Raw genomic sequence first — 11,465 nt, 5'->3', positions numbered from 1 at the left:
GCGGCGCGCCCCGCTCCGCTGCGCTGCGCTGCGCCGGGCACGGCCTCGCTGCCGGCCGCCGCCAGCCGCCTGGGTGCTCGGCGCCGCGCCGGAGACAATAGAGGCCGGCAGCACGCATGCTCCCGCCCCCGGCCCCCCCGGCCCGCCGCCCTTAACCCCTGCGCTGCTGCCGACCGCCGCGGCCCGGGCCTGCGAGTCACTGAGGCGCGGCTCCCCGGGCGGGCGGGCGCTGCCCCGCGGAGCACAGGCCTCGACCCCCCCCCGCCCCCACACCCCGCTCCGCAAGGGCCCGCAGCGGGGCCGTAACCGCCCAGAGGCCGCCGCAGCGAGCCCCTCCGGGGAGGCCGGCCCACCCAGGCCCCGCAGCGCCGGCCGGGCCATGAGGCCCCGCGGGCTCCTCGGGACACTCTGCCCCCGGGGGGTGTATGGGGAGGGCGGTGGTGTGAGGGGAGGACTACATTTCCCAGCCGCCCCCGCGCGGTGCCCCGCTGTGCGCAGGCGCGCTGCCGCCGGCTCCTCCCCTGCCCCTCACGGCGTCGGGGGTTGCTGAGGCGGCCCAAGATGGCGGCGCGCTGGAGCAGCGAGAATGTGGTGGTGGAGTTCCGCGACGCCCAGGTCGGGGGGGCTGCCGCCGCTGCTGCCGGGGGGCTGCCGCTCTCACCGGTCCTCGGGGGGCCGCCCCGGACGGGCCCGGCCGTTCCCGTGAGGAGCGGGAGGGGGCCCCGGCCCAGGCGGGCTCGGCGGCCCCGCGGGGCCTTTCGCCGGCTGCGGACGGGGCTGAGCCGGCCTCGGAGCCGTTTGCGCGGAGATTCACGATGCACTTTATTTCTAATCTTAATTAGATCTTGGTTTTTTTTTTTAAACTATACTGGTAGGCCTAATAGAACATATTACCACTTCCCACACATTTTTCCTCGTTTTTCTTCTGAGACTATTATAGCTACTTTCTCAGCTGCGATATAAATTGTTGAGTATTGCTCGATTAGCAGGAAAAGCGGGTTAGATTTTTTTATAAATAGCAAAAAGGTCATCTTTTGGTTTTGAAGTTGCTGGTTACAGTAGAACTCCCCTCAGAGTTTGCTTACGTGCTTTCTTAGAAGCTATTCTGAGAAATGTGTTTTTTTAAGACGTTGGCAGTTGCTTAGCAAAGCTGGATATGACTGGTGAACTATGAACTACTTTAGTGGGAAATGCAGAAAGATTAAAAAAAATAGTTCTGGAAACTCTCTCATCTTCTAGTTTGTCCTCTTGTGCTGGAGCAGTGTCAGCTCGGTGTTCACCATTGCGAACAGGAGCATTGAATCCTGAGTGCTACATCCAGCCTACCCTCTATAAACTAACAAGGCTTTTCACTTTTGTATCTGAAAAGCTTTATATTGGTTGTGTTTTCCTCCTGGAAGAAATGTTAAAGCAGTCTTGTCTGCTATTGAAGATTTGCTCTCAGGAAACCGGTAATGAGATACAAAGGTACGTCTTCCTAGATCACAGGTTCAAATTGCATCTGGCTCAGGAGATATGTGGCCTCATGATTTGATTGCTTGTTCATAATGACTGTTGTGTGGGAGCAGAGAGGGGAGAGAACAGGTGTTTCCATCCTCTTCTGCAGCAGTTGGTTTCAATCTCGCTGTTGTGCAGGCGTATACCTTAATAGAGAGGCTAACCTCTGGTATTTTGGTCGCTTCAGTTTACTCTGGTGTGATCTTTCTAGAGCCGTTCTGACCTGCCTGCTCTCTCATGTGAAACCAGAGAGCTTCAGTGGCTGGGGCTGCTAGACTACTGCTTCAGGCTAAACTCATGTATATATTTGTGCTTGAGCTTTTTTTAGGAGTCTGCATGAATGTTTTTGCAGATGGGAAACCCGAGCTTGAGAAACTGAAACACCTTGGCTGTAATCATCCTGTAGCAGGCTTGAGCTCTGCCTGTAGGCCACACTATCTCCAAAATCTCCACCCCAAAACCAACTTAAATGGAAACAAGAGTCGAAAGAGTGGGCAGCTGTTGCGTTTATAACCCGTACATGTTGGCAAGCACTGCAGTTGTCTTTGTTCACCATGCCAGGGTGCGTTGTGTGAAAACAACATCACCCAACCTGTAACACTTCAGAAAATCTCTGGGTAGTTTGAGGCCAGTATTGCCCACAAGTGGCATCTTTTGTGCAAGCTGACAGAGGTGGCAGTTTCTGTACTCTTCTAATTTAGACATGACCCACAGGCTCTTGTCAGGCTGTCCACGCTGTCAAAAGGAGAGTAAAGCTTGCCACGTCCAATGGTGAAATAGTACCATTTGTAGCAACTCGACGTGTAGATGTGAAGTTAGCTATGCAGGGAACTGGTCTTTCTTGCTAAGAGTTTGCCGCTCTCGAAAACCAGTATAGCCTCAGCAAATCGGTTTGGTCTGTTGCCTTTCAGGTGGAGAAAATGAAGCTAGATTCAAAACTAATGTAAGTTCAGACATGAAAAGGTGTTTTTCTTGGCTTGCCTAACAGAAATCAAGTGAAATGCTAAAGTAGACGTTTGAAGTCTGAGAAGATGCTGCCTGGGCTGTGGGCTCAGAGCTGGTTTTCAAATGTGTGGTACTTCTACTGTGCTTATTCACATAATTGTTACTCATAAACAGCAATTCTAGCTATCCTGATTGTTGTTTTAGGATAAAAACTGCTTTCAGGTTGGTCTGTTCAGTTTCAACTCCCCCCTTCTGGAAGGTTGTGCTGTGAAGACTGACTTATCAATACACTAAGCACATTAAATGACAGCTATTTGGTTTTTTTCCTGTTGCCTAGATAAGACTGTAGTATTGTAGGGAACTGTTTATTGCCATAAAACAACTCCGTTTGTGACCCACCGGAGTAGCAGCCTGTCACATGAAGCTTTTTACTTCATTCTGATTACTCATTACATTTTATGATGTGCCTGGAAAAACAGTTTACCAATGTTCATTATTAAAAACGATTTGTAAGGATGTATGAGATCCTGGTGCCAACACCAGAAAAAATAAACTCGTATATGAAATTATCAATCACTTTAAATTGATGGGTTTTTTCTGCCTTGAGGAAAGATGGCCACAGCTGTATGAAATGTGTTGGCTGACGAGCTCTTCATCACATGAAAAAGTTCTTGTTCCAGTAATCGCTTTAGTGATCCTCATTTTGATTCCTCACAAGTGAAATGTGTGTCACCTGGGAAAACTTCCTTCTCCTGCTTGCTTTTAGTAACCCGCTTTGTTGTTTTGCAAGGCGCTGTGAAATCTAGGAAGCTGGAATTATTTCTTTACCATTTAGAGATTTTAAAACTGGCTTCTTATTTACAGCATTAGTTTTAGGACTAGGAAAACCTTGCCGGAAGACTGGATTTGCTACCTAGGAAAAAGCAATGAAAGCGGGTTGTTCCTGGAGCAGCAAAAGTGGTGAAACTCGGCTTGGTTAGGGTATATGCTATGCCTTAGGTTAGGTTAATCTTAGGTTAGGTACCTTGGTTAGGTAGGCCTGGGGTTTATTGTGGACTCCTGCTGAAACTCTGCAGGCAATTGTAGCTCTTTCCCATGTGGACTCTTGGTCTCTAGTGAAGAATGAGCCTGTGATGCTGTTTTTCCCTTAGTTGGGGTACTTGCAAGCAGGGGATGGGGCCCTAGTTGAAAAAGGTAGGCTTTTGTGATGGTTATTCTGTCAAATCTGATTGAAATGGAGTGGGATTGCCATATTGTCTGTCTGGTTTTAGTGATGCTTGTAAGTAGTAGCTGTGGGACATCCTGAAGTCTTGTTACATCCACGCTGAGAGTACTTAGCAGAATCCTAAGCAGCAGCAGAGACATCCTGAGCCTTCAGAGAGGTGGCTTTGAAGATGATAGCAGTTAGTTTGAAGAATATGGGACGTATTCTGATTTTGTGCTGCTAAAAACTGCATTGAAGCCATATCTATGTTTATGGGCTGAACTGTTCAGCTTTCCAAGTAAAACTTCCCTTTATTCTCTTGGCAATTAAACGAGATGATCGGCCAATTCCATTCTGAATGAAAAGAAGGGAAGACAATGTTCAAACGGTCTTTATTTTTTTTTCTTCTTATGGCATTTAAGTTATCTCTTAGCCTTCTTTCCAAGCAATGCCAAAGTAAATTCTGATGCCTCTTAGCCATCTTTCATTTTTGGAGACCAGCCATACACAAATGGTTGCACTTCTATCTCGCAGTACATATATAATTAAATCTGGCCCTGCAATGGAAGAGAGAGAGACTGAGAAAGCTCCTGAGCAGGAGCAGAGGCTGATTAATACGGATTATTAGCAATTGCTGATTGAAAGGCTGCAGCTGTGATTGCCATAGCAGGGAGAAGGGAGCAAGGTCTCAGTGCTTGTAATGGTGTCTGCCAGGTCTTGTCTTCAGTTTACTCCTACAAAGATGTCTTCTGTGTGCTATCCTGCACCCCAAAATCAACCGCTACCCCCCGTCACCCATCTGTGGTTCTTTAAGGGGACGTTACTTCTACCATCCCTGACATATATCAGCCTTGACTCTTACCATAGCAGTTTATACTGTGAAGATGAGCTGGCAGGTTTTCCTGAACTCCTCCCCAAAGCTGTGTGTTTGACTGAGAAGCTGACCTGACAGGTATAATTTAGTTTTGTTCTCTGTTTCTCTTTAACAGGCGACTGCGATGTCAGTGGATTGCCTGGGACAGCGCGCAGTACTCTCGGGGTGAGTGTGACAGTCCCCATTAGAAATGTATGACAGTCATTTCCGCAAGCCAAATCAGCAACCTTCAGGCTGACCTCAATGGAAGGGCTGATGTATTGTTTCAGAAAGGTGCAGCTGAATTCTGTTCAAGGCTTGATGAAAAGGATTCTGGGTCACATTTCCAATGGGATACAGAGTGGAAAGCCAGAAACAACAGCACAAGAAAATACTGGCTTTCCGGATGCATGCTTTCCCAAATCCACTTGTGGGAGGTGGAGCATCATGAAGTACTGTTTGAATTCTGTTTAAAATACAGATTAAATCATTTCCTTAAGACAAAATTTGTCCCAAATATTCCGGTGGCGTATTTGGGCAGAGGAGCCAAGCTTGCTGACCTGCTCCTGTACTGGTTCAGTGTGGGGTGACACTCAACAAGAGCAGTAGGTGCCATAGACTCCAAGCTGCCAGAGCTCCCAGGAGGGCTTGGCATTATGTAGCCACCTCCAGGGCAAGTCTTCAAACAGCTCAGCAGTTGCCTGCCCAGCTGCCACCTTTCAGTACTAACAGCTATTCCTGTCCCACTGTCAGTGACACAATTACCACCCCAATTAGGATGTTCACTTCAAATTCTGGATCGTGGGGGTGCCGCTGACCTTTGGTCAGTCTTAGAGGAAACATATCCTTTGACACAACTTGGAGGCGTGCTCGCTTCCATGTAAACCCTTAGTCCAGCAGCCCTGCACAGGAATAACCAGCTCAGCTGGTTTGGGTCTCACTTGATGCTTCTTCCTCCTTACACCTGCCCAGTTTCACAGCTTGCTTATTTGGGCCAACAGTGAGCTGGGGATGGCCTGCCTGCAATTCAACGTCAGGTCCATGGCCCTCTGCATTTCAGGCTTCTCCTGAGCAGCCCTTCAGGATTTGCCTCCGTTATTTTTAAAGCTGTGTGAGAGCCTCAGAGGGCTTGACATCTTCACTTTTCAGAATAGGGAGCCCTGAGGACTTTGGTCTGGAAAGGCAGCAAAGATGTTCTTTGTGTTTCTTCTCTTGGGAAAATTCACAGTGCTCAGAGCAGCTGTGTGCTTGCTACGCAGCTGACATATGTGATGCTGCTGTGGTTAATTATATATGGTTCAATATGTTTTGGTGCTGGTCTTCCATTAGAGTTCAGCTGGCTCACAATTATTTCTGGGCGGTTTATCTTGCTTGTAAGATGAATCACACTGTGGAGGGAATGATGGCTTGCCTAGCTTTGTGGGGAGTTGCCACATCCAGCAGGATGTATGAACTCAGGTGTAGCATCATGCAAATATATCTCTACAGCATGTAGGGTTAGCTCAGGTAAGTAATATATCCCGATCAGCGCCGTGCTGTGTCCACCCACATTAATAAGCTGCTGCAGCTGAGCTAGCTCTGTGCAGGTGTACTTGTACTGTCTGCGGAACCAAGCCCCCCAAACAGCGTGGTGTGGAAACACGCAGCCACGCAGAATAATCTTGTGTTTGTCAAGGCTCATTAACTCTTGCTCAGAGCCACCTCTCCAGACTGATGCTGGCTCCTGTGAAGCTATTGCGTTGCACTCCCAGCCCTGTGCCACCTCGGCGCTGCTGCTGCTGCTGCATTAGGCTAGCAAGGCGTATTTGGATGTGTTTGCACCATTTCCCAGCACTTTCTTTTGTATCTTAGTTACCTGGGGTTTTTTTGTGGTCTGAACTACCCATTACATTTGCAAATCCTGTGTAATTTCAGTGTCTTTTCATATATTTTTTTAAATGTAGACCTTTTTGAAGTATGTGGTCAAATGTAGCATTCTCAGGAATAGTATTTTCATCTGTCTTGTCAAATGCTTCTCTTCTTTGGTCCTCTAGGCACAAGGCTGTGAGCTCCATATCAGCTTGGGGTTTTGAGATCAGTCCTGTGCGATACAGCCTCTTTGTATCTGTGTGTCTTGCAGCCGCCGTTTCCTCTACATAGTCAACCTGGATGCACCAAATGAGGGTCATCGAAAGATCTCCCGACAGAGCAAGTGGGACATCGGGGCGGTGCAGTGGAACCCACACGACAGCTACGCGTACTACTTTGCAGCTTCGGTAAGTTCACTCATTTAGAAACTGTAGCTCATCATCTTCCCCGGTCTTTTATGGGTGGACTTCTGCAGACTTGGAAGGCTGTAGGGAGCTGGCACAGGCACGCCCCTGCAAGTCACATTGCAAGATCAAGGCCTAACTCTGATTTACTGCCAGGGAGGTATTTGGCTTGAGGTTCTCAGTTATTGGTCGGTCAGTGTTGAATCTAGTTTTGCTTGCTTGTCTTTTATAAAACACTTTGTCAAATAAATCGGGCATCCAAATGGTCCTTTTCTGGAAGAAAGGGGGGATGTGCTCTCTTCCTAACTTCCATTCTGTTATGAGATTTGCGCACTTATTGAATTTCTTGCTCTGTGCTGTTTTGTTTTCACCTCCCTGCCTTCCTGGTGGGATGTGGTGCACCAGGCAGTCTGTAAATAGCACAAGTCAATACTGGCTCACCACTGTAACAATCCAGGTTTGCAGATCGGCAGGGACCGAGTCAGTGAGGAGTTCTTGCTCAGTATGTGGAGAAGTAAATAAGCTGGTCTGAAGAAGCAGTAGTGGCCGTCTGAGACTTCAGTGCAGTTTTTAGCTCCGATCTTTACTCGGTCTATCATGCTCTGTAGCCTGTTCATCCAGAGCCCTGAGCTTCTGCTAGCAGCAGTCTTAACCAGCAACCACAGCGCTGCAGCAACCGGCACTACCGGAGAGCAGGCTGTTCTCATGGCGAAGTGCCTTTGCTGCCATGCATCTGCTTTTATAGCCTAAGAGTCCTGGAATAGCCGGGGTTAGAGAGGTTTCATCTGGTTTTTTTGAGAAAACAGTTAGCTGAAGGTGGTTTCCTGGGATTTGTATTCCTTTTGCTTCATGGATTGGCTATGATTGACATTAAAGGCAGTCTTAAAAGTGGACCGGTGTTGTCAGTTAGGAGCCTTTGCTTATTTGCTCTCTGACATTCCCCAGCCTGTCTCCTCCCAGCTCTCGTACATGACCAACATTTTAAAGGTGCCTTCAGCAGCTGCCTGCTTCTGAGTGGAGAGTTAGTAAAACTTGCAAAAAGGAGTCTTTCAGTGCCACTTCTGGATACAGTCTGTGAAAATCAAAACCAAGTAAGGAAATGTGCTGTGCAGGCCATGAGTAGAGGAGGAAAGCTGCTTTTAAAACACACTCTGAAGGCAATATCCAGTGATCGGTTAGTGCTGATCTGAGCAGGATCCTGCTGCAAAGGGGAGCTGGGCCCATCTCGCCCATTTGAGCACTCCGGTCTCTTGCTGCCCTGAGCGGACACAGGAACCCATCTTGTTCCAGACTGAAACTAGATGTAGCTGGCATCAAACCTTGCTGCTCTGGTTTATAAATGAAGATGCTAAAATGCTACGGTGATTTAGACATAGTTGCTGACACACATCAGGTGAAGAATCCCCAAGATGAGATTGGGTAGCTTTTCCAGTTTGGGTCAGAAACACCTCCTTTCAGCCATCTCACAGTTGGCTGGCATTTTGGTGCTGACGCAGTACAGCGCTGTCCTAGGACTAGAATTTAGCCTGTCTTGTTTAGAAGTGGAAAGCAGATTTACAGCGTGTGCTCAGATCTGTGTGTCCCAGGTCAAGTCTGGAGGCAGTGTGGATATTTTTGAGGGCCATACCTAAGGGGACAAAGATGCATTGGGAAGGCTAAATCAGCTTGGATTCAGTACTGTGAAGATGTGATTTGCTCCTCTGGACTCAAGCTGGTTCTCAGTCCCCCATGGGTCCGCTGTTGAGGTCGTCATATGTTCAGGTATACCTGAACAAGTATACACAAGTGTTGTAGAGCCCTGAGAGTCCTATCCCTCTGCATCCCTGTGGATGGAAAGGGAGCATAAAAGGCTACCATCCTGTTTGCCAACAGCTTCACCTGGTTTGCAGTGCTGTTAATTGGAAGTGGTGCAGGCAGAGGGGAAGTCTGTCCTTGTGTTTGGATAAGGGCTTCTTATTTTTTTAGCTTCTTTCCAGAAGAGCTGAAACACATCTTCTTGCTGTGCTTGGCTGTGTCTGCCCTGTGGCTCAAGCACATTTCTGAGGACTCCTAAGCTGTTGTTTCAGAAATGCCATTGTTTTCCATCCTAGATCCTTGTTACTTCTTTTGTGTGGTCACAAATACTTGAACAAGAGGGTGATGAAATTGTTGGAAGCGTATGCTGATACTTATCACAAGAAGCACGTTTTTTAGAAAATCGTGCTGGGAGGAGCTGTCATTCTCCCATACCTGGTGCTACAAGCAACACTTTCCATGTGAGATGCCCCACTAAGAGTCTGAGAAACTTCTGGTGATCCTTATCTTGTAGCATCAACTCTGGAGTCCTGGACAAATCCTGTTGGGTAATTTCACTCTACCCCCTTAAATCCTTCTGTCAATGAGAAACATGCAAGGAGTTTTCCTTGCCCCGAGCTCTTGTGCAGCCCTGCTGTGAGCTATTAGAGAAATGCCACATATTAATGCTGAGTTGGGAGGAGACCTTCCATTTCAGGGAAGGCTGGAGTGTTTTATTCATCTGCAAGTTCAAATTCATATCAAGCAGCTTTGGGGTAAAAAAAAAACAAACACACCATCACAAAAACCTGTCACAGAAAAGGTAAAATAAGTTTTTTCTCTATTATCTTTTCCCTCATCTGCCTGTAAGTTTCAAAACAAGGAGCTAATGAAGACAAAATTTTGAAGTCATGTTATTTCTGTTTTTGCGAAGTCAACATGAATTTCCAATCATGGCCCAAAACCCACTGTGCTTGGTGCTATATATGCACCCAAAAAGGCAATTCCTGTCCCAGAAAGACTAGAGTTGGCTTGGGCTGAAGTGAACCTTGACTGAGGCAGAATACGAACTTAAAGCACAATAACTGGTTTCAAGTAACTTTGTGTGTGGCTGCATTTGGGGGAGGATTTATTCCTGGAATGAGGGAAGAAGCCCTAAATAATATTGTCATTGATTCATCTGGTTTACTCCTGTGGTTTACAGTTAGTGATAAGCACTTAAGGCTTTTTTCCGTGGGCTGGCAAGGATGGAAGTACCCTTGAGGAGGTGACCTTGAAGTCATTAGACTCTATTGTTCGTGTTTGGCAATGGCCCTGATTATCCCAGAAGGGAATCGAGGGAGAGTTGAGGAGGACCAGTGGTGATCCATCATCCTCTTCACTGAAAACTCCGGTTGTGAATCTGAACAGACTGGCAGGGTATTCCTGCAGAGAGAATTTGTCTGCCTGTTGCCTGCAGTTACAGCGTGTTGTTAGGAAATAAAAGCTCTGAGAACATAATTTTGTGGAAATGTTTTGCAATGTAATTTTTTTTTCTCCCATTCTTATCTCCATTTTTAAGTGGGTGTAATTGAAGCGTAAGCTTTTGAGAGTCCTTGCAAGCATGTAGGTTCATCTTTGCTCTCCTGCTTTGGGCAAGGACTTTGCTAACTACAGTGTGACTCATTGGTAACTGAGGTTGTTCAAAGAGAAGGGAACCTGGTTCTGACACATGGATTCCTGTCCTACCTTGTTCATCTGACAATGTCTCCTATCTTCCATCTAATTTCAGAGCAATCAGCGAGTTGACCTGTATAAGTGGAAGGAAGGTAATGGTGAAGTTTGCACATCGCTGCAAGGACACACACGTGTGATCAGGTGAGGAGCCAGCGATGCTGCGGACTGCTGGCTGGAAAACGATGGGTTGTTTCATAGAAAATGAATTTTTTGGTCCTGGCCCCACTCAGGCTCTGCTCTGAGCCTGTTTTTACTCACTTTTCTGGGCTGTACTGTCTGCCCTTCTGTCCTGCCTTCCCATTTGGAGATGATGTCAGATGTGAAGCTGCTCACCCTCTTATGGCTCCCCCCAGTATATCAACTTAGCCTTTGATGGCTCGAGTGTCATTGCCTTAGGCTGCTGTCCTTGTAATGAACAGTGACCATCATCTGGGAAACGGATAGCAGCATGTTTGTTAGATTGAATCCCAGCCACGTTTCTGTGTGATAGCAGCATAATTAAAGCAGGTAATCCCAAAGATCAAGTTCACAGTGTGTTACGGTGGTGCAGGGGAGATCTCTACCTCTGGTTCTAGGAGTGTATTTTAGTGCTAGGCTGGAAATGCGGGTGAAAGACTGTTTTGACTCCAGCTCCTCACTGTGGAAAGTGATCGCAGCCCTTGAGATGGCTGACTGGAGGCTGTTTGTGTCCCAGGTGCACCTGGTGAGCCCAACAGGAAGGCATCCCAGAGTGAAGGGTTGATGCCAAGAACGCGTGGTAACTGGGAACTCACTGAGACAGCGTCCCTTTTCCTGTGGAGGAAAGAGCACACACATGTTAGCTGTAAAGTTCAGGGCTAGGAGGATGCTTCACTGGAATTTACTTAGGAGAATTTCTTTGCTTCTTGGAATTTATTTAGAGAAATGATTAAGATCTTGCTTTTTACTTAAAAAGTTTCAGTAGATGTCATGGAGTGGCCATGGATTTGTTGGAGAAATGTACTGGGGGCTTATGAGAAGTTGATGCAAACTGTGTGCACTTTTCTTTGCTGACCTACTATGATTTTGCATTTGCAGCGACTTGGACTGGGCGGTGTTTGAGCCAGACCTACTGGTCACCAGTTCTGTTGACACGTACATCTACATCTGGGACATCAAGTAAGAATCAGTATGTTTCTGCACTGCAGAGAAATCATTGGACTCCTTTCCATAATTAGCAGCTTGCAGGGCAAAGCATGCGCTGATG

General features: G+C 47.3%; 1 protein-coding gene across 7 annotated transcripts in view; it reads left to right on the top strand.

Moving 5' to 3' along the window:
- Positions 1 to 513: 513 nt before the first annotated feature.
- WDR59 (WD repeat domain 59) overlaps positions 514 to 11,465 on the top strand; it is a 49,750-nt gene continuing 38,798 nt past the window's right edge. For 6 of the 7 annotated variants that reach the window (XR_012675341.1, XR_012675340.1, XM_075160978.1 and 3 more), the window contains exons 1-5: positions 514 to 615; positions 4,636 to 4,685; positions 6,619 to 6,754; positions 10,296 to 10,381; positions 11,297 to 11,377. Coding sequence is in view for 5 of the 7 variants with exons in the window: in XM_075160978.1 (XP_075017079.1) it covers positions 562 to 615; positions 4,636 to 4,685; positions 6,619 to 6,754; positions 10,296 to 10,381; positions 11,297 to 11,377 (407 nt within the window). In the remaining 2 variants the exon portion in view is untranslated. Of the gene's footprint in view, positions 616 to 635; positions 1,468 to 4,635; positions 4,686 to 6,618; positions 6,755 to 10,295; positions 10,382 to 11,296; positions 11,378 to 11,465 lie in introns of those variants that run through there. The other variant, XM_075160977.1, reaches the window with a different exon arrangement.

Source organism: Calonectris borealis, chromosome 12 (assembly GCF_964195595.1).
Source record: "Calonectris borealis chromosome 12, bCalBor7.hap1.2, whole genome shotgun sequence".
NCBI lineage: Eukaryota > Metazoa > Chordata > Aves > Procellariiformes > Procellariidae > Calonectris > Calonectris borealis.
This window is presented reverse-complemented; position numbering and strand designations above follow the sequence as displayed.